This window comes from Mercenaria mercenaria, unplaced genomic scaffold (genome assembly GCF_021730395.1).
Source record: "Mercenaria mercenaria strain notata unplaced genomic scaffold, MADL_Memer_1 contig_3876, whole genome shotgun sequence".
Lineage (NCBI taxonomy): Eukaryota > Metazoa > Mollusca > Bivalvia > Venerida > Veneridae > Mercenaria > Mercenaria mercenaria.
In genome coordinates, this window is record NW_026462058.1 from 10,756 (window position 1) to 34,022 (window position 23,267).

Genomic DNA, 23,267 nt, shown 5'->3' on the forward strand with positions numbered 1-23,267 from the left:
TGCGAAATTTATATGGTAAAACTACTGGTCACTTTTAGAACACCCACACTGGGATTTTTGAGATTAGAATATGTCAAATAGTAACTTTAAGTTTAGTGGGAATATGACTAGCATTCATTTTAAGGAGTTTTACCAATGCAAGCAAACAGTTCTCTAGTTATCGATCGTAAACCAAATTGTGAACCGACAAAGGGAGGGGGCACAATCATAACAGTGTCATATTACTCACATATTTTCATTACAAAATTTCTATGTATACATTTGTAATGCCCAAAACATGTACTTTTTTCAAGCAGGAGTTAATAAGATCAACAAAAACAGTTGCGGCATGGTCTGAATAAATTAAGCGGCATTACAAAAATTTCATACTTTTTCCACATTTACAAGGTAACAACTGTCTGGCTGCATTCAAAGATTTAGTAACTGCCACAGTAGTCCAGATGGAAAGTTTCATACAATTCACATATAGTCTCATGCACTCTCGTTTTCTATCAATGTTAATGCATTTTTAGGTACGCTTCTTCACAAGTCAATCTATTAATACATATTGACATCCATGTTTTTTTTCTCTGACAGTTTATGAATTAATACAATTTTCATTAAATATTTCATCAAGAGCCTCAGGTGTCTAATTTTGAAACCATTTTATACAGACATTTATTTAGCACTTGTTACACCTACTTTAAAAGTTGAACTGTGCACATGTTCACGTTTTCACATGGCAAAGGATTAGGTTATGCCACCTCGGCACAAAGCCGGGATAACTTATTTAACTGACAATTATAAGCAGACTCCTTAAAGCTTGCAGAGGTCTTTTTGTCAGGTTTATTTTCATATGTTGCATTTTCAAGCTCTTTCTATTCTGAATAAATTTAACATCTTTTGCCATAAATAAAGTTCTGATGACCAGGAGGTATTTAATCTATAGGAGTCACTTTCACACCTTGTCTGATCTGTCCCCAGCCAATCAATCTGGAAAAAGATTAAGAATGATGTCAACAATATACGACATATGCCTCTGAAAATGAGCATAAGAAAAAATTAATAAAAATCTATAAAGTTCGACAGTCACAACAAGCATTCTCGAGAAGTCAAATTACTGACTGGAAACCAAAAGGTTTACCAGTGAACTGAATTACATTTGTTAAAAACATATGCCCCCATGATTGCTTGTTGGAAGCATGAAGGTCTATAATTTTGTATGCTTGTGTCCTTTACCTTTGATCTTAGAAACAGGGGTCATTCACTGACTACAGGCACCATCCTATGAAGACTGACTGCCCTCAAAACATTTTAGAGGTCATCTAGTCATTACAGGCAATCATCCTATGAAGTTTGACTAAAGTGAGACTAAGCAATATCTTGAAACTAAATGGTCTACCGACGGATCAACCAACAGACACACAATGAGCAAAATAATAAACCCCTCTTCTTCGAAAGGGGCACATAAATATACCTCTGGGAAGGGATAAGTTGGCATAAAACTGCAGAACTAGGTGTACTATGGTTCTGTTTATTACAGATACTAATCCTTCTAAGTTCTGGTTCTAAATGGCTGGCAGATTATGTTTTTTTTTAATAATCAAGATGACTTTAACAACTGTGGAAGAGGACAACCAAAAGAACATTCCTGTGAAGTTTTGGTGAAACTGACTTAATGGTGAATTGAGATCTTCTTTAGAGAAACTGGATGACAGACATTCAACAGCTCACCATCAGCACTTTGGTTCTGGTGAGTACACAAAAAATGTCAAAACTTTTCATGTTAATCATTCACATCATTTTTAAAAAAACAAGAGCACCGCCTTGCGGGTGCTGACGCTCATCTGATTTTTTTTGTGTAATAGAAATATTGTCCTACCCATGATTTTCTAAGTCTAAAAAGGGCCATCATTCTTGCAAAAAGCAGGATAGAGTTATGTTTCTTGATGTACAGTGTCCACTTATGATGGTGAAAAACTGTTGCAAGTTTTAAAGCAATAGCTTTGATAGTTTATGAGAAAAGTTGACTTAAACATAATACTCAACCAAGAAAATGATTTTCTAAGTCCAAAAGGGGCAATAATTATTGCAAAAAGCAGGATGGAGTTATGTTGCTTGCTTTACAGGGTCAGCTTATGATGGCGAACAAGTGTTGCAAGTTTCAAAGCAATAGCTTTGATAGTTTAAGAGAAAGTTGACCTAAACATAAAACTTAACCAAGAAATCTGATATTTTCTAAGTCCAAAAGGGGCCATAAATCTTGCAAAAAGTAAGACGGAGTTATGTTTCTTGCTGTACAGGGTCAACTTATGATGGTGAACAAGTGTTGCAAGTTTTAAAGCAATAGCTTTGATAGTTTAGGATAAAAGCTGACCTAAACATAAAACTTAACCAAGAAAACTGATTTTCTAAGTCCAAAAGGGGCAATAAATCTTGCAAAAAGCAAGATGGAGTTATGTTTCTTGATGTACAGGGTCTGCTTATGATGGTGAACAAGTATTCCAAGTTTCAAAGCAATAGCTTTGATAGTTTAGGAGAAAAGTTGACCTAAACATAAAACTTAACCAAGAAATCTGATATTTTCTAAGTACAAAAGGGGCCATAAATCTTGCAAAAAGCAAGATGGAGTTATGTTTCTTGCTATACAGGGTCAGCTTATGATGGTGAACAAGTATTCCAAGTTTCAAAGCAATAGCTTTGATAGTTTAGGAGAAAAGCTGACCTAAACATAAAACTTAACCAGGCAACGCCGACGCAGACGCCGACAACCGCTCAAGTGATGACAATAACTCATCATTTTTTTTTCAAAAAATCAGATGAGCTAAAAAACGTGGGTAAAAATGTCTTTAAAATCCAGAATAAAACAGACTACATACTATCTTTAAACTGCACAATGCTACATAAACACTCTGAATTTACAGATTTACTCACCTCCAGTGTTTCTCTACACGTCGGCTGAGAGCAATTTTTTCACCTATTTCTGTACACACAGCATTGGTAAGACCTATCTTGGCTAAATCAGCTTTTACAGCAAGGACACGACCACCAGTTGAGAGAGAACCAATGTTTACCATCAAAATCTCGTTCTTAGTTAATTTTTGAACCTGAAAATGAAAATATTTTGCTCATCTACCTATCAAATAAAGTTTATAAAGAACCGTAGGTGAAAATCTCATTTCATATCATTATAAACTTATTACTACTTGCTGTACACAATAAAACCATATACATTCCACTACTGTTTAAATTGCCTGGTAAAGGTACTTTACTCTATGTATACAAAGTAAATTTGGCCATTAAAATTCAAATGTGGACAACATAACATTACAAAAGGGGCTTTTGTCCTGCACTTAAATTTCACGCTGGAAAAATTACCCTTTTTTATTCATTACTCAATTCATAATAACTCTTTGAAGAGAGGATATTTCTTGTGCAGCAATGTTTGCAGATACTGTTTTTTTCTTTTCATTTCAAGATTTGGATTCACACAAAAATATACTTCGAACATATATAACCATGAAATTTGTGTCAACAGAATTTTTTAATGTAGAATGATCTGGCAGCAAACTTTCAAAGTACTTCATATCTGCAGAAACAAGAGGGCCAAGATGGCCCTAGGTCGCTCACCTAAGAAACACTCCATAACAGTGTAAAACATGTTTGACCTAGTGATTTCATGGAAACAAATATTCTGACCAATTTTCATTAAGATTGGACCAAAAAATTGGTCTCTTGCGATAAAACAAGCATTTTCTTAGATATGACCTAGTTTTTGACCCTAGATGACCCATGTTCAAACTCGACCTAGATTTTATCAAGGCAATCATTCTGACCAAAATTCATGAAGATCAACTGAAAAATACAGCCTCTATCACATACAGAAGTTTTTTCTTTTATTTGATCAAGTGACCTAGTTTTTGACCTCAGATGACCCATATTCAAATTCGACCTAGATTTCATTAAGGCAATCAACCTGACCAAATTTCATAAATATCAACTGAAAAAAAAAACAGTCTCTATCGCATACACAAGATTTTTCTTTAATTTGATCTAGTGACCTAGTTTTTGACCTCAGATAACCCATATTCAAAACCGACCTAGTTTTCATCAAGGCAATCACTCTGACCAAATTTCATGAAAATCAATTGAAAAATACATCCTCTATTGCATACACAATGTTTTTCTTCGATTTGACCTAGTGACCTAGTTTTTGACCCCAGATGACCCATTTTCGAAATCAGCCTAGATTTTATCAAGGTTATCATTCTGGCTAAATTTCATGAAGATCAGTTGAAAAATACAGCCTCTATTGCATACACAAGGTTTTTCTTTGATTTGACCTAGTGACCTAGTTTTTGACCCCAGATGACCCATTTTCGAACTTGGTCTAAATTTCATCAAGGCAATCATTCTGACCAAAATTCATGAAGATCAATTGAAAAATACAGCCTCTATCGCATACACAAGGTTTTTACTTGATATGACCTAGTGACCTAGTTTTTGACCCCAGATGACCCATTTTCGAACTCGGCCTAGATTTCATCAAGGTAATCATCCTGACCAAAATTCATGAAGATCAATTGAAAAATACCGCCTCTATCGCATACACAAGGTTTTTCTTTGATTTGACCTAGTGACCTAGTTTTTGACCCGAGATGACCCATTTTCGAACTCGGCCTAGATTTCATCAAGGCAATCATTCTGACCAAAATTCATGAAGATCAATTGAAAAATACAGCCTCTATCGCATACACAAGGTTTTTCTTTGATTTGACCTAGTGACCTAGTTTTAGTCCCGAGATGACCCATTTTCGAACTCGGCCTAGATTTCATCAAGGTTATCATTCTGACCAATATTCATGAAGATTAATTGAAAAATACAGCCTCTATCGCATACACAAGGTTTTTCTTTGATTTGACCTAGTGACCTAGTTTTTTACCCGAGATGACCCATTTTCGAACTCGGCCTAGATTTCATCAAGGTTATCATTCTGACCAATATTCATGAAGAAGAATTGAAAAATACAGCCTCTATCGCATACACAAGGTTTTTCTTTGATTTGACCTAGTGACCTAGTTTTTGACCCGAGATGACCCATTTTCGAACTCGGCTTAGATTTTATCAAGGTTATCATTCTGACCAATATTCATGAAGATTAATTGAAAAATACCACCTCTATCGCATACACAAGGTTTTTCTTTGATTTGACCTAGTGACCTAGTTTTTGACCCGAGATGACCCATTTTCGAACTCGGCCTAGATTTCATCAAAGTTATCATTCTGACCAATATTCATAAAGATTAAATGAAAAATACAGTCTCTATCGCATACACAAGGTTTTTCTTTGATTTGACCTAGTGACCTAGTTTTTGACCCGAGATGACCCATTTTCGAACTCGGCCTAGATTTCATCAAGGTTATCATTCTGACCAATATTCATGAAGATTAATTGAAAAATACAGCCTCTATCGCATACACAAGCTAAATGTTGACAGACGACGGACGACAGACGACAGACGACGGACGCCGGACATTGAGTGATCAGAAAAACTCACCTGAGCATTGCTCAGGTGAGCTAAAAATGCAACAATTTCCATCACCCTAATCCAATCACACAGACTCAACTAGTAAATTGCCTTAAACATTACCCACGGACTGAAAACATCTATTCAACACCTTAAATACCTTCCTTCTCTAATAAATGATGCATCTGGAACACAATTTATCTAAAAACATGGACAACTTTCAATTATCTATTTACTATGATAAAATAAACCCTATAATATCATCATTCAAATAACAAAACAAACCTTTGCACCCCGTTTGTCTCCCTCTGTTTTCACTCCGAGCAATCGTCTCAACAAGAAGAATGATATTGTCAATTCTGTGTAGATATCGGGGAGAGCACCTACAGCACCAAGCACCTGGCCAACCATTCTGTCTGCTCTGCACAGTGTCGGGTCTATCTTAGTACCCACACCTGCAAAATAAAATTCTTCTACATAAGTGCTGATCATAGAAACATTTCAAATGTTCATAAAACTAAACTGATCATGCAAGCTAAATGCAACCTGAATTCTGACCAGTACTCCTGCATCGACAGTGAAAAACATGAGACCATGTTTTTTTTTCTAAAATAAGGAACACAAACCTTCTAATACAACACTTCTGTATCCTGAACAAAGTTTCCGCAGCGAATTCAAAGCTGAGGAAATACTTTTCAGACATATTTGCAATGAACTAAAGGGAGTCGGATGTGCTAGGGAGCTGCCCCAACCACAAATTTTGCAAAGCTTGGTCATGCTGCCTTTCCAAATCTTGGCCCCCACGATTTTGAAAATGCTCCTACACTAATGTACTGCTACATTATGTAATACTATTCAGCAAGTTTGTAAACAGTTTGAATAGCTCAATCCAAACACAAGGAAAATATTCACAAGCTTAACCATCATACTATGTATTATTACATACTCATTTCTATTCCCTGTTAAGTTACAATGGTACCGGCAACGTCAATATTTTTCCATACACTGATGCCTGAATTTCATATCGGGTGCGTGACGTAATCTAATGTGTGTCGTTGCATTAGTTCTTTCATTTAGTTCAGTATTGTCAATCTTATTCAGGCTATTGAACAAATTCATAATATTTACATTACATGTATATGTGTAGATAAGTATGTAATAAAAAGGTTATTATCTTTGCATTGGGAAATATGCACTCGTTCTTTACCAGAAGAATATTGCGCTCTTAAAGTCGCGCAATATTTCCGCTGCAGAACTGGTGCATATTTCCCGATACAAAGCTAATAACTTATAATTACACACAGGGCTTCGGAAATTTGCCGGTTTGCCGGTTTTGGACCGATTTTTGACTTTTCAGACCGATTCGTGAAGTGAAAAAACGAAAAAAATCGGTCCCGTAAAAATGGAGAAAAGTATAATTTTCGGTCTGATATCTCAATACACGATCACCTGCCAAGTAGGAAATAGTTGGTCGCACCTTCAGATAATCAATAAACGTGTCAATCGGTCTGATTGTCACTTTGACAATCGGTCCGTAATTAGCGCGTGACGCAATCAGTGCTCGCGCGGCACATCCTTTAATGTTTGCAGACAGCCGACTGCGGTGTATTAAACATTTTTGACTGGTTTCCAAACGTTTCTGACTGGATCCAAATCATTTCGACGGGGATCCACTTCTTTTATTTAGAATCCGACGGATGGTTTATTTCAAAAGGCTGTTGATCACGGTAACAAACAAATGGTCGCTGCATTTAATCAAAGAGCTATAATTGTACATTATAGGTCTTTGATTTAATGAGACATCACACGGAAAACCGATAAAAATAATTCTTATAATTTGATTTGAAAAAATTACATGATTCATTTGTTGGGGCTCCAGTTGAAACAAATGCAGAAACTCGTCTTTGCAACCCGACTGTACAAAAAAGAAAAAAATGGACGGGCAACCACGAATGATAAAGAAAACCGGAGTGGCACTGTTTATCAAAATCGGTCTTTTAAAAAACGTTTCAAAATGAAATTTTGTTTACATCAGAAGAGAACATATAACTTTATAAAATGTAGTTGCTTATTGAAGTACAACGTAAGTGAAATGAAATATCCGTGGCCAACCCGCGTGACGGTTTGGTACTATACATGCGGGAAATTCGATCTCAGCGTTCAAATAACGTACACATTCGGTCCGCGGCAGAGTATTCTTTAAATACTGAGGCTGTTTAGCACAGAATATGTGTCGTGTAACTCACTTTGACGCATTGTATTTTATAGAATTCCGTCAAAGAATGAGGAAACATCACAAAGTATCTGCCGTGTATACGGTATCGAAGTCACGTGCGTTGGCTTTTAGACTAGTTACGCACACGGTGTCAATGCCTCGTATTATCTCGGAAAAAACATCGAAATTTAAACAAAGTAACGATCACACATAACACTGAATAACTGTCTTCATTGTATGGTAACGCGCGGTGACTAGTAACTCAGTTTTAATGCATGTCATGCTTATTTCTTTACCCTATCACGTTTTACAAAATATGTAATATTGGGAATGCGGTGGGTGGGGTAGCGCCGATGTCAGGATTTTCGTTTCGGACCGATAGAGTTATCAAAATTTCCGGAGCCCTGATTACACATACATAGTAATGCAATATACTCTACAAGGAGTCAGTATTGGATTAAAATATTTACCTATAAGGCCTCCTGGTACCGCATACTGAAGATCGTTCTGCTCAGCAAATAAAGATACAATTCTAGATTTGATTGGTTTACACGTCAATTTGCCTTCCTGATCTTTCGATACCATTCCAGGTCGTACCTCTATCTCCTGACCAACCTGCAGCAATAAATGTATATCTTGTTAAATTACGCTGCACTTTTCTTTCCTATTAGGTCAAAAGACTTTTTCCAAAAAGTCTTCCTAACTGTTTTCTCTTTTTTAGGCTAGTTATAAACTAAGACTTATTCAGACAATCTCAACACTACAGATGTTGCATTATGTTATTGTGATACTACTGCAATAGTTGGTAGCATCCCCATTCTGTTGGTATTCCGACGATAGATTCTGTCCCTTTATGACGAGCATTTTATCAAACATCAACTGGAAGGGAATGATGGAATCTGCTTTGTAGTATTTGTAGAATATGAAGTCAATTTACAACTGCAACATTTATAGGATGCTTACATTTTAAATATAACTACAGCCAAACTTTGTTCACTCAAACTTGACATGACTGTCAAAATTTGTTAGCTATCGGCAGTTCGAGACATTGAACAATATACATTATACAGGGTTTTTGCTGCAACCTGATGATGTCCAGTGAAGGATGGTGTTCGAATTCTCCGAGTTCGAACAAATGGAAATTCCACTGTATATGCCTTCCTTTAGACTATTGTGTGTGCATTCCAGTGTAGTGTCTTTTTTAATAATTTAGTCATAAAATTATTGAACAAGAGCTGTCACTAATGGTGACAAATGCCCCCACAGCGCCTTGACCTTTGACCTGGTGACCCCAAAGTCAGTAGGGGTCGTGTACTCAATAAGTACTATCAGCATGTGAAGTTTGAAGGTCCTGGGTGCAGTGGTTCGCTAGTAAAGTGCCTTCATGCAAAAAGTTAACGTTGTGACGAACGAACTAACAAACTAACGAACGAACGGACGGACAGTTGAAAACTAATATGCCTCCCTTTGGGGGCATAAAAAGATGCTGAACCCAAACACACAAATGTATGGGTAATATAAACAACATTTCTGTAAGTCTTAGTACTGAATGAATGTTACTAGTATTTTACCTTAAGAACACCTTTAAGAATACTACCACCAGCCACACCTCCCTTCAGCTCATCTACCTCGCACCCAGGCTTGTTCACATCAAATGATCTAATAACTGTAAGAAAATGTCAGTTTAACAGAAACACAGTTCCCAAAGTTACAATTTGTTTCATGCCTTTCAGTTGTTTAACGAAATACAGCAATACATTTACTTTAATCATGACCGGTATTATGCGACAAACCAGAAAATTGTTTAATAACAGCTTATGACTTATACTTCAACATGCAGGGGTCACGCTGTCGATCGCCACTTGAGCCATTTGCGACAAAAAATTAAAAGTGGCTCCGAAATTTTCTAATTGGCGAAAATGGCCCGAAGCTATGTCTGTCTGCAAAACTACGAATACTGCCAGTTTTACGAACCAAAAGGTGTGAAAAATCGATAATCTGTGTGAAACAACATCCGTTATTGAAAGGGAGGGAGCCAAATTGCAATTTTTTTATTTGATCAGGCAGTTAATTGGCGATAATTAGATTATTGAATAACAAACTGGATAATTATAATCTTCATTTTGTGCACTTGATATGATTTTATGAGCAGTCGGACGATAGACAAATTTTCTATGATTGCCGAGGGTTAGTTTGGGCAAAAAGAAATAAAAATGCTTTAGACAAGCAGAAATTTTAAGTATTGAATAGCTATGATGATAGAAAAGCAATAAAACATAGGTATTTTATCAAATATTTAATTCTAATTTACGTTTTCCGAATTTGTCACCCGTTTTCGCGACCGTGATTTTCGGATATTTCTATCATTTCTGACGTGATTTTTTAATTGCAATCTTAATTAAAAGCCAATAAAAAGTCTGCATTTAAGAAAAATATGACAAATGTTGCAAAAGGAGCTCTTATTTTGAAGTAATTTTCGAGAATAAAACATGCGAAGGCATCGAACCCCACCCACTTACAGGCAATGTGCAAAATAAGACACTGTTTTTTTTTTAAACATTTTTTTTTCTTTTTTAACATCTTTATTTTAAATGTGATTTTCTGAATTTTTTTATTAAATGGCAGATGTTTATAAAAATGATCATTTTAGAAATTAACACAAATTGATTTTCTAAATAGCTTTTTAAAGGGTTACTAAGAAATATGTAATAACTACATTAATTTCTTGAGTAGTATGAGTACTTTGGTACATATAATGGAGTCCTACAAGAACGTCAATGCTATGCGCTTCACCGTTGTTGGCCTCATAATTTAATCTTAGGAAAAAGCAGTGGCTCAGGGAAAAAAAATCCCAGTGTGACCCCTGAACATGTATACATATTCAAACAAATTGTTTTTCAGCCTGGTTAGATGCAGGAAGTTTGTTTGTTTGTTTGTTTGTTTTGGGTTTAACGCCGTTTTTCAACAGTATTTCAGTCATGTAACGGCGGGCAGTTAACCTAACCAGTGTTCCTGGGTTCTGTACCAGTACAAACCTGTTCTCCGCAAGTAACTGCCAACTTCCCCACATGAATCAGAGGTGGAGGACTAATAATTTCAGACACAATGTCGTTTATCAAATAGTCACGGAGAACATACACCCCGCCCGAGGATCGAACTCGCGACCCCGCGATCTGTAGACCAACGCTCTTACCTACTGAGCTAAGCGGGCGGGCGGTAGATGCAGGAAGTACACAACATGGTACAAAACTTACCAATAAGTCGAGGTTCTGATGTGAAGTCTCGTACTGGCACCGGAATTTTCTTTGTCACATATTCACAAACTACATCTATATTATATTTCAACTGAGCTGATATTGGAATTACCGGAGCACCTTCTGCTATCGTACCTATGCAAAAAAATAACAAAAACTTTTATTTTCTTATAAATTCAATCTAAAATTTTAATAATATTATAAAACTTTCATTTTTAGCAATTTAAACTTTATCATATCTTAAGAAGTGGAGCTAAAAGATTTAAAATCCTTTTTAGAATTTCAGTATTCATTCTTACATAATGAAGTCTCACCAATTAACCATAATCTGTTTTTCTAGGGTTTTTAGTTATAACGTCAAATAGCGACTTTCCACATTAACAGTAGAGGAAGTCCCTAGACACATTTTCAGACATTATTTCTGGCAAGGACGAAAATTTGGGTAGAATCACCAGGATGACTTCCTAGCATGACTACCTAAAAAGGGCTCAAACCCATTTTGGTGAGAGATGAAGCTAGTGAATTAACCCATTGACAAAGGAGCCTCCATAAAATTATTAAATCCAGTAGCCTGTAATAAATCTAATTTCTCGAAGATCATTGGAATGAGTCTGTATGGAAAAGTAATTACTAGTACCGTAAGTCAAAGCACAATCTTCCAAAATCATTACAAATGATTTTTTTATAATTGGTTTACTACTGACAAAACATAATATTTAACAATAAATCCTTATGTAAAAATTATTAAAACTGATATATTCAATCAATTACATGACCCCTTTTTTAAAAAGTTTGTCAACTGATTAAACCTTGTTATTTCTGTACTTGATTTTCTTGCGGTAATCCCATAAAATATGGATTGACTTGCCCCTCATCCCCTGTGACTTACACTTCATCAGAGGTATAAACAGTCTGTATGCTAGCTCTCTGACTGGTTGGTGCTCCTACCCAGGCACCATTCTGTGCTTGAAATAATGCTTGGCAAAGTACCTTGGTTCTTCCTTCATCAATGAAAATATAAGTCCATATGAGACCCTGTCAGGGATACTTTAAATTAGGGATGGGAGCCAATACTGAAATCAATATTCCAATATTCGGTTTGTTTTAATGGAAGCTTTAAATTCTTATTAAGTGATTGGCATATACACAACGTATTCATTTGTTTAAAGCGTGGATCATCGTACGTTATAAGGCCAAAAAATGTTTGTTTCGGGTAACCTACCTAGCAAAACCCGCCGATCCTAGCGTTTTATTTCACAATTCTGTCAGTATAATTATGAACAGATTTAACTAATTCAGTGTTGTAGCTTCAAAATGATACAAAAAATCAAAACGATTATAATTTAGACCGTCGCAATTTTATCTAAAAATAGCAGGTCGTCCCATTTAAACACGTAACGCGCTGTTGTATTACCGCCGCCATTTTGAAAATTTTCAATCGGCGTGTAAAAATTGTCGTGTAAAAAGCAAGTAAGGCAGACTTAAACCTCCTTCAACATGAACTTATGCATCAATCATATGTTATTTCTTGACTTTATTATAAAGTACTTCAAAATTTAATTCGAATACGGCCGATGGCGGATGAAAACCGATTCTGCGGATGGTCTGAAACGTCGTACAAAATATTGTGACAACGACAATATCTACAAGTTTGGTATTGTTTTCGAAAAAAAAAAATCTACAACTTGTTACATAAAACAGGCGCCAATAAAAATGAACAAAGGATAAAAAGATATCACATTTACGCCAAATACAAACTGTTAATCCGTAGCGATGACCCCAGGTAATTATGCATTGCAATTTTCTTGTTAATTGGACATCTTTTGACATGCATCTGACACATTGACGCCTGTTGCAAACTGTTAATCCGTAACGATGGCCCCTCCCAATTATGCATTGCTATTTTCTTGTTAATTGGACATCATTTGATACGCAATAAACAAACATGACATGGTTTTATTCTGTAGAATTAGCACGCTCATATTGCCCAAAATCAGTGATACTTATTTTGAAAAAAAAAAATATACAATAATTTACGAATATTCGAATTTGATTTTCATATTTGAATATTCGACCGATTTTCGAATATTCGAATATTCGTTCCCATCCCTACTTTAAATCCATCAAATAAGCTTAATTTTAAGCAGATTTTTCTCGCTTTTTCACTGTATCACTTACCTTTAACAAATGCTAATATCTGTTCATACTGTTCTTTTGCCTGACTTTCTTTCACAAGATCTATTTTATTTTGCAAAATAAGGATGTGTTTCAACTTCATAATCTCAACGGCAGCAAGATGTTCCGAGGTCTGGGGTTGTGGACATGATTCATTGCCAGCTGAAACAGAAACAGTTTTATAGTTTGATGCCAGTTCACTTTACATCTATCCATTTAAACTGACTTTACAAAACTTTTAAGAACTTGTGCCCACTAGGTGGCTCCCCACAAAAAGTCTTTTAGGAGGAGATAGGCACTATACCAACCTCAGTCAAATTTCAGAATCACCAAAACTCAAAGCTAAGGATTAGCACTGCACTTTTCTAGTTGATAGTATCATTATGAAACGTATGTTGCAAAAATTCTATGAAATCATTACTTAATTTGGCATTAGAGATAGCACTGATGCATGAAATATCAAAATGAACAAAAACAATTATCATATGTGTTATTGTTACGCCTTGAAATGCCAAAAAATGAAATTATTTTACAGAACAAAATGAGACTCTCACCTATCAACAACAATGCTGCATCCATAACAGCGGCTCCGTTTAACATGGTAGCCATAAGAATGTCATGGCCAGGGCAGTCAACAAATGACACATGTCTGTAAATAATCAATATTAATCAGACATCATAATGACATTCACAGCTATCATATATAAATTCACAGCTATCATATATAACATCAATATACCATTTTATTGAACTTCTAAGCTCTCTTTAGGTAAAAAAGATTCAAAGACTGACAAGAGTAATTTCCCAACTTGTACTTTAACATTATTAAATTTGAATGCCTGTACATGTGTGTTTTATTCTTTTTTAAGACATGTATTATATCCAGAATGATGTACTTCAAAAACACACAAAAGAATAGGAAATCTAAAGCAGAACCACTCAGGCCCTCTCGATGTCAGAAACCTTAATCACTTAGCCTCTCCTGATGTAAAAAAAATCTTAACTACTCGGGCCTTTTTGATGCAAGAAACTTCAACCATTCAGGCCCTCATGATCTAAGAAATCTTAATAACCACTTGGGCCCTCCCAATATAAGAAACCTAAACCTAAACCAGTCAGGCCCACCCAATATTAGAAGCTTCAACAACTCAGCCCCTCCCAATGTTAACCATAACAGCAGTCACAGGCCCTCCTCCGACCTCCTGATGTAAGAAATCTCAACCACTCAGCATCACAAGCCGTCCAGATGAAGAAACCCTAACCAGTCAGCGTCACAGGCCCTCCCAATGTTAAAAGTGCCCTAATGACTTACCTCAATAGTTTAAATCTGCCTGAGCAACCTTGTCTGTCGCATGGAAATGAGTCTTCTTTGGAGCTTGAACATGATCTGTAACAGCCCGGTCGAGGACAGTTATCATTGTCACACTTATAAATCTACAAGAAAGAAATTGACATTTAATAGTCTTTGATAGCCTCTATCACTTTTCTCACCCGATTATAATCTATAATCAAAGAAAGAGAATCCTTGTTACAGAAGCACCCAAAACGGAATATATTTATAACTAAAACACACAGTGTAATATAGTTTTGTATAATTCACATCTAGGTTTAGCTCTATAGCGAAGCATGGCACTCATTATAAACTAGTTTTTTATTTCATCTGATTTTCTGGAATGAAAAAAAATGAGTTATTGTCATCACTTGATCGGCGTCGTTACTTGGTTAAGTTTTATGTTTAGGTCAGCTTTTGTCCTAAACTATTAAAGCTATTGCTTTGAAACTTGCAACACTTGTTCACCATCAATAGCTGACCCTGTACAGCGAGAAACATAACTCCAATCTGCATTTTGCAAGAATTATGGCCCCTTTTGGACTTAGAAAATATCAGATTTCTTGGCTAAGTTTTATGTTTAGGTAAACTTTTCTCCTAAACTATCAAACCTCTTGCTTTAAAACTTTCAACACTTGTTTACCATCACAAGCTGACTCTGTACAGCAAGAAACATAACTCCATCCTGCTTTTTGCAAGAATTATGGCCCCTTTTGGACTTCTTGGTTAAGTTTTGTGTTTAGGTCAACTTTTCTCCTAAACTATCAAAGCTATTGCTTTGAAACTTGCAGCACTTGTTCACCATTATAAGCTGACCCTGTACAACAAGAAACATAACCTCATCCTGCTTTTTGCAAGAATTATGGCCCCTTTTGGACTTAGGAAATCAGATTTCTTGGTTAAGTTTTGCGTTTAGGTCAACTTTTCTCCTTAACGGTCAAAGCTATTGTTTTAAAACTTAGAGCAGTTATTCGCCATTAAAAGCTGACTCTGCACAACAAGTACCACAACTCTGCATTGCTTTTTGCAAGAATTCTGACCCTTTTTGGACTTAGAAAATCATGGGTAGGACAATATTACTATTATACAGAGAAAAACAAGAGCTGTCAGTGGACAGCGCACTCGACTATTCTCAGTGCTTGAGAGTATAATATAAGCAATGAGTAAAACTTTAACATTACAATAAGCACATTCTAAGTCAAAAAGGGGCCATAATTCAGTCAAAATGCTTGATAGAGTTGTCTCCTCCTTTTTACAGACTGGGGTCATGATGGTAAACAAGTATGCAAAATATGAAAGCAATATCTCAATGGGCTTTGAAAATATTTGGGGTTGTACGCAAACTTTAACATTTATTCTAAGTCGAAAAGGGGCCATAATTCAGTCAAAATGCTTGATAGAGTTGCCTCCTCCTTCTTACAGATTGGGGTCATGATGGTAAACAAGTATGCAAAATTTGAAAGCAATATCTCAATGGACTTTGAAAATATTTGGGGTGGTACGCAAACTTTAACATTTACTCTAAGTCGAAAAGGGGCCATAATTCAGTCAAAATGCTTGATAGAGTTGCCTCCACCTTTTTACAGACTGGGGTCATGATGTTAAACAAGTATGCATAATATGAATGCAATATCTCAATGGACTTTGAAAATATTTGGGGTGGTACGCAAACTTTAACATTTGTGTGACGCTCACGCCGAAGCAAGTAGGATAGCTCCCCTATTCTTCGAATAGTTGAGCTAAAAATCAGATGAGTGTCTGCACCCGCAGGGCGGTGCTCTTGTTCATTATGTCACAACACAATAATTTAGCAGATACATCTTTCCAGCTTTTCAATGGTGGCCAAGACACCAAGGCTGCCTCTCCTTACATTATTTCTGGCACAGGCTGGCGCCTTGACAGAATGGCCAACTTTCTCCAAGTTAGACAGCCTCAACAGATTCATAATCATGTTCTGTAGCCAATAACCCTGAGGTTCTAGAAGTTCATTTGAATGCCTCCTCCAGACCAATTCTTTGAAAATCTGGTTATGAAATTATAAAATGGTTTAGAGACCAGGCCTTATGTTCATAAAACATTAATTTTTCTTTCTCAGCTGAGTTTGATAATGAAACTTTGTCATTTATATCTAAAGTGCATATTTGAAATTAACTGTGTAATCCCTATTTTCAAATGACTATTAAATATTGATGGTACTTGTCTCAACTGGAATCTAATCTTGAAGTTATAGTAAAATTTGCTGTCAAAATGTCAATCTCATATTCAGCTGTCAGAGACCGAAAAAAAAAAGGTTTAGCGAACACAGGGCCAGACTTAAAATGCAGCTATGCCACTGGCAACATTCAAGAATGAGCTTAGAATTATCCAATCATACACTGGAGTATTGAGACTGGTATACAAAGTTGACTTCATAACCCTGGAACCTGATATTCATTATGACCTCAGAATGTTTCTAACCTTCTACCTAAGACTAAGTGGCTGTCATATTACTCACTACACCACTGCTACGCTTACAATTTAGACTATATTCTTTTATTTCCCTACATTTAGAAGCTGGTCCTGTTTCAACTTGCTAGACCTACCTTTGCATTTGCGTATCCCAGTTTGATTGTAATGTTCCTTACTTTCTCATTCTTGAATCGGACAGTCTGTAAATGATAAGCAAAATACACATTTAATGCTACAAATAAATAAACTAAGTGAAAACTTAAATATATACTTTTTTTCACAGCTCAACATAAAATATATCGTGTAACAGAGGAAAGAAAATTGATCGCCCTAAATTGCTCACTGGCGTTTCATAGCTCAAACAGGTATAAAACACGTGGAAACTAGCCCCTCCCACTTAGTCATGGTATAATTGACATATCAAATAATGAGATCAGTTTAAGATCCACTGATGAACCATTTTTGTCATACTAATAGCCAATTTCTGCATATAATGAAATATTAGGTAATGAGTGTGTGTACCAAATATTGTCTGGTAAGTTCAATGTAAGAGTGGAACTTTTAGTTATACAGCTAAACCTGTATGTGCAAGAGGGCGTAGTCTGGGTGATAATAAAAGCTCAAGAGTGCTAGTAACTGCGACAGGCACCCAACTACCATGTAATCAGATGTTTATCACATACCTACACATACTGTCCCATATCACATACTCGATAGTTTAAATGGCCTAAATTGTGATAAAAGCTTCAAGCTTATTTGAAGCACTCTCAAGTCTGCTTCCTGGAAAAACCAGTACTGGTGTCATATGAGAAGTCATGGGTGCGACATCATCTGTGACAGTCCAATAATGAGATATCAAGCCTGCTTCAAGGTATTGGCTTGGGTTACAGGACATTTTTGTTACTATTTATAGCAAGGTAATCAATAACAAACATCTATGATCTTACATGTGCAAAAGAAAGTATGAAATATTTACAATAGGAATTTTACCTACCTGAACACCAGATATTGCTTTGACTAAAGTGGACTTTCCATGGGCTACATGCCCAATGGTACCTGTAAAACAGTAATAAAGCTAGTTACTCTTATTGCCCTCACTTAATACTTTGTGACAAATACAATAAGGCAGTTAAAGGCAAAAATGATTTTTTCTTTGTATTTCCATCATTATGTCAAGTGACCTAACATTCATTTGGGCACGCTAACATTCCAGAAACAAAGATTTTGGAGTTGTCACAATAATTGCGACAATTTGGAATATGCTGAAGCAGTGCAGTTCATCTACAGACATTATTTTGGAAAATCTGAATTTTCAGACTTTTGCAGGCCTAAGTGTTATTTTCTATGTGTCATTGAAAAACAATACATGCAGAAGTTACACCTTTTAACATAGCAGCAGCTTTTTCAATTGTGTTCAAATGATATTTGTACCATTTTATTTGTTTTTAATGTAAAAGCCTATCTATATTGTTTTCATCACAATATCGTACCAGTCAGAATTTTGTACTATATGTTTTATGAGCTATTCTTAAAATGAGCCGCGCCATGAGAAAACCAACATGGTGCGTTTACAACCAACATAAATCCAGACCAGCCTGCGTATCCGCAGTCTGTTCAGGATCCATGCTGTTCGCTTTCAAAGCCTATTGCAATTAGAGAAACCGTTAGCGAATAACATGGTTCCTGACCAGACAGCGCAGGCTGGTCTGGATCCATGCTGGTCGCAAACGCACTATGTTGGTTTTCTCATGGCGCGGCTCAAATGTACCGTAGATACCCATGTATAATGCGCTGTTTTTTTACTCCTGGGACCACCCCCGAATCGTGGGTGCGCATAATACACAGGTATAGACAATTTTCCAACTTCAAAACAAGTTTGTTACGGGAAACACTACTTTCTATAGTTTTGTCGGCCATAGTCCAGGCTTTGCACCACTAAAATTATGACTCTAATATACTGACTAGAGGTTAGGGTTAGGTCGACTTTGACCACAGTAGTTTGTTTGCCCTATGGAAAATAGCCTTACCCGTTTGGTGGCAGGGGAGTGGTTTCGTAGTTTGGCCCCGGTCGATTTTCTGTATAAACAGGACAGGGTAGATATAAAGGCATATCTATCTTACTGGTTATTTATCATTATTAATTCTTTAATATATCCGGGGAATGAGGAACGGTTAATGATTCTACATGGCGGGTGTTTTAAAATTCCTAGCTCCGTACTTCCGGTTGAGGCTAAAACATAAACATCAGAACAAAAAGTCGGCCAGACGCTCGGCTGTCATCCATCCACTTTTTTTCAAGTGAAAATTAGGGAAATAAAGTGGTGGTTGGGAGACACATTCCACACCACCTGGGTATGCATCTATGTTCGCACTATACATATATGCTACGAAATTGGATTTAAAAATACAAAATGGATGAATGGCAGAGTTCAAAGTGAGGCCCGGTTAGGCTAATTTTGGTCTATAAAATTTGGGTGATTTAGCCAATTTTCACTACATCTGGCATGGAAAGCGACAGGTGCATAGGACCGGAGAGTCGTCTTTATGTAGTCTATAGTATCTGCAATAGTCCATAGTAGTTTCAAAGAAAAATAAGCAAAAACAAGATTTCTATGGATATTTCAACACTGGTACCCACACGTCAATGTGGAATTCGCGAATCTGCACTCCCCTGCCACCTTAAGGAAAATAGGCAAATTTTCAAACCACTCAAATATTGACTTTTTGCATGTATTTAAACCCATTACGGAATGAACTGTAACCTATAGTGGTTTTTATTCATTTCTGAGTACTAAATTCGGCCTAGCGAAACCCAAAATGGCAGTAGGTGGCCATATAATAATGAAGCTAAGGACCCCCAGCCTGTAGGATTCGTATCATAAAACGGCCAAAAAAAGAAATTAGTGCCTAGATAATGACTATTCATGCCATTTTGTTTAAAAGCAACACCTGTGTCTATATCTAGCAATGCCATTAAGCTATATAATGGCTGGGGTGGCCCCAAATGATGGATGGGTGGCCTTTAAGGGGTGTCCCGATAGGATAAGTACGGTAATCTGCATTTGTGTACCAAAATTATGTTAAAAGTACATGGTTTTAACATTTGAAAGGCTTTAAAATGTTAATATCGTGTGAAATTAACTTTAAAGGCAGTAAATAGTTTTTCGGGGTTACTTTGATTCAGAATGCAAATTTTGGCTGATTTTTGCGTGGAGGGGTGGGCACTTTTGTTGGCTTATTCACCGGCTATCTTGCAAGGTACGGCAACACTTTTTATTCAGTTGATATCACTATAAGTGTCTTAGGATTCAGGACAGGTTACATTTTATTTTATTTAAACATCTTAAAAACTTAAGGTGGCAGGGGAGCGGTTTCGTAGTTTGGCCCCGGTCGATTTTCTGTATAAGCAGGACAGGGTAGATATAAAGGCATATCTATCTTACTGGTTATTTATCATTATTAATTCTTTAATATATCCGGGGAATGAGGAACGGTTAATGATTCTACATGGCGGGTGTTTTAAAATTCCTAGCTCCGTACTTCCGGTTGAGGCTAAAACATAAACATCAGAACAAAAAGTCGGCCAGACGCTCGGCTGTCATCCATCCACTTTTTTTCAAGTGAAAATTAGGGAAATAAAGTGGTGGTTGGGAGACACATTCCACACCACCTGGGTATGCATCTATGTTCGCACTATACATATATGCTACGAAATTGGATTTAAAAATACAAAATGGATGAATGGCAGAGTTCAAAGTGAGGCCCGGTTAGGCTAATTTTGGTCTATAAAATTTGGGTGATTTAGCCAATTTTCACTACATCTGGCATGGAAAGCGACAGGTGCATAGGACCGGAGAGTCGTCTTTATGTAGTCTATAGTATCTGCAATAGTCCATAGTAGTTTCAAAGAAAAATAAGCAAAAACAAGATTTCTATGGATATTTCAACACTGGTACCCACACGTCAATGTGGAATTCGCGAATCTGCACTCCCCTGGCACCTTAAGTTACCGATGTTCGCCATTTTGGTAAAGGGAAACTACTCCCCGCACTTACTGTCACCGCTAAAATCTAAGATTGCCGTTACGTTCCGTAAAAGATCGAATGGTTTACTTTCCTTTCAAACAAAATTAATTTCATATAAATTTAAAAGTATTTTGATGAAGGAAATGTTAATAAATCACAAAAATTATGATACTAATTAAAGATCGAGAATTATCGTCAACCGAGATCAAACTGTGAACAACATAATTGACACGAGGTGACACGTTAATTGCCGATAATTACTGGCTATTTGATCGTGACAAAAAGACTATCACACCTTTTGTTATCGGTTTGAATTGAGAAGCTCATGTCATTTTGAAAGATACCATTCTGAAATATTGAATCAGCTGCTATTTATTTATTCAAAATAGTTAATTAAAAAAGGTAAAACAACAAATACAACAATATTTTACTGGTTTTATTTTCGAGAAAACAAAAATCGATAGTACTGCGAGACCGATGCGGCTCTCTGCCGTGGAGATAAAATTTATTACAGGTGTCGATGTTAACTCTACTTTCATTTTCCATCCATCTCAAAATTGACCAAAAATGTTTTTTTTCCCAGGATTTTGGGCTAAAATCGGGGGTGCACATTATACACGGGTGCACATTATACATGGGTATCTACCGTATTGTATAAACAGATTTTGCAACACAAGTTTGAATGGTAATCGCACTGAAAGTTGAAACAGACTCAGAATGATGTTGTTTTAGAAATTTAAAAAAATCCTTTAAATGTAACTTTATTTTCTTGAAACACTTCCCTCCAAAGTTCAAACATAGTCAAAAGGATACCACTTTATCAAAACATTTCATGATGACCTACTTTACCAAAATTCTAATAAATAATGACACAACTGTTTCCCCATGCCAAAAAGATTCATAACTGTTAAGGTGATCTTGTGTTAGTAACTTTAATTAGAAATAAAGAAATTACCAATATTTATTGTTGCCTGTCTACTGATTACATCTGGTGTGAGTGGAGTAAGATCTTCAACCCGCTGAAAAATATAAAGATTTTCAGGATATATAGTTTTGTTTCTTGTTGAAATTTTGAACAGGACCTCAAAATTTTTTTTTCAGCATCAATGAGGTCAGACTGATGAGAGGTAGAATATGGTCCAGATCTTAAGCCAGGTTCCGCTCATTTTTATCTTTGGTTTGTACCTGGAAAGAAGTGCAATTTAAAAATATTGCAAATAATTGTCCTATTTCTTATGACCAAGCCCTACCTCTCTCAGCACAGCATACCTGTCAAGTCTGACGCTTGAATCGTGATTCTCACGAATTCAAGGTTTGATCAGGACTTAAGGAATTTGGAGCATTTTCTCACGCTTTCTAAAAAAATCAGACCAAAAAATTTGTGGACCACTTATTTTCTCTAATTTGCCATCTGGCATCGTTATTTTAAGACAGGATGAGACAACAATAAACAGAAAACACATGTCAAGGGTCATTTTCAATGTACTGATTACGTAACGGACCTGCCGAAACTGGTTCTGGCCAGTTTTTGCTTTAACCGAAGCTTCCCGAGAGAGATTGTACCAATCAGATTGATGCCTTAATTTCCATAAAAGGGAAGTAATTAAAAAAAAAATATTGTAAGTGGACAAAAGAAGGATCTGTCAAATAAATCTGTTGACATAAATGAAATTTCAGATCAGTATCTTCATTAGTTATGGAGATATACACATTCTAATTTGAAATAAAGGGAGGTAATTTGACATAAAATCAGTCCATAGTTATCTATCCTGATTGTCTCAGTCCAACTAATGACAGTAATGAAATTTCAAATAAGTCCTTAAGTACTTACTGATATAAATCCATTTTGATTACAATCAGGGGAGGTAATCAGATATAAAATAACTTTGGAACCTACGACTGGATCTGATTTGTCATGGAATCCAAGATTTATTGTTGTTGAAGATATTTTGGAAGTTTGTATCAAATAAAACCACAAATGAAGTCTCTATATGGCTGCAAAAGCCAAAATAGCCAATTTTGGACCTTTAAGGGACCATAACTCCGGAACCCATGAAGCAATCTGACCAGTTAAAGAAATGAACTAAGATCTTGTGGTGATACAAGTTGTGTGCAAGTTTGGTTAAAATAAAATCATAAATGAAGCTGCTATTGTGCAGACAAGGTCAAAATAGCTAATTTTGGCCCTTTCAGGGGCCATAACTCTGGAACCCATAATGGGATCTGGCCAGTTCAAGAAAGGAACCGAGATCTTATGGTGACACAAGTTTTGTGCAAGTTTGATTAAATTCAAATCATAAATGAAGCTGCTA

The 23,267-nt window shown here is 36.2% G+C and overlaps 1 protein-coding gene across 1 annotated transcript in view; it reads right to left on the reverse strand.

Moving 5' to 3' along the window:
- Window positions 1-219: 219 nt before the first annotated feature.
- The window catches only part of LOC123551267 (eukaryotic translation initiation factor 2 subunit 3-like), a 30,098-nt gene continuing 7,050 nt past the window's right edge, over window positions 220-23,267 (reverse strand). The window contains exons 2-13 of the mRNA XM_045340067.2: window positions 21,911-21,974; window positions 17,925-17,986; window positions 17,065-17,130; window positions 14,465-14,586; window positions 13,707-13,801; window positions 13,156-13,314; window positions 10,978-11,112; window positions 9,295-9,389; window positions 8,194-8,338; window positions 5,794-5,963; window positions 2,914-3,086; window positions 220-972 (exon numbers count right to left, since the gene is read on the reverse strand). Of these exons, the coding sequence (XP_045196002.1) occupies window positions 918-972; window positions 2,914-3,086; window positions 5,794-5,963; window positions 8,194-8,338; window positions 9,295-9,389; window positions 10,978-11,112; window positions 13,156-13,314; window positions 13,707-13,801; window positions 14,465-14,586; window positions 17,065-17,130; window positions 17,925-17,986; window positions 21,911-21,974 (1,341 nt within the window). The 3' untranslated portion in view covers window positions 220-917. The remainder of the gene's footprint in view (window positions 973-2,913; window positions 3,087-5,793; window positions 5,964-8,193; window positions 8,339-9,294; window positions 9,390-10,977; window positions 11,113-13,155; window positions 13,315-13,706; window positions 13,802-14,464; window positions 14,587-17,064; window positions 17,131-17,924; window positions 17,987-21,910; window positions 21,975-23,267) is intronic.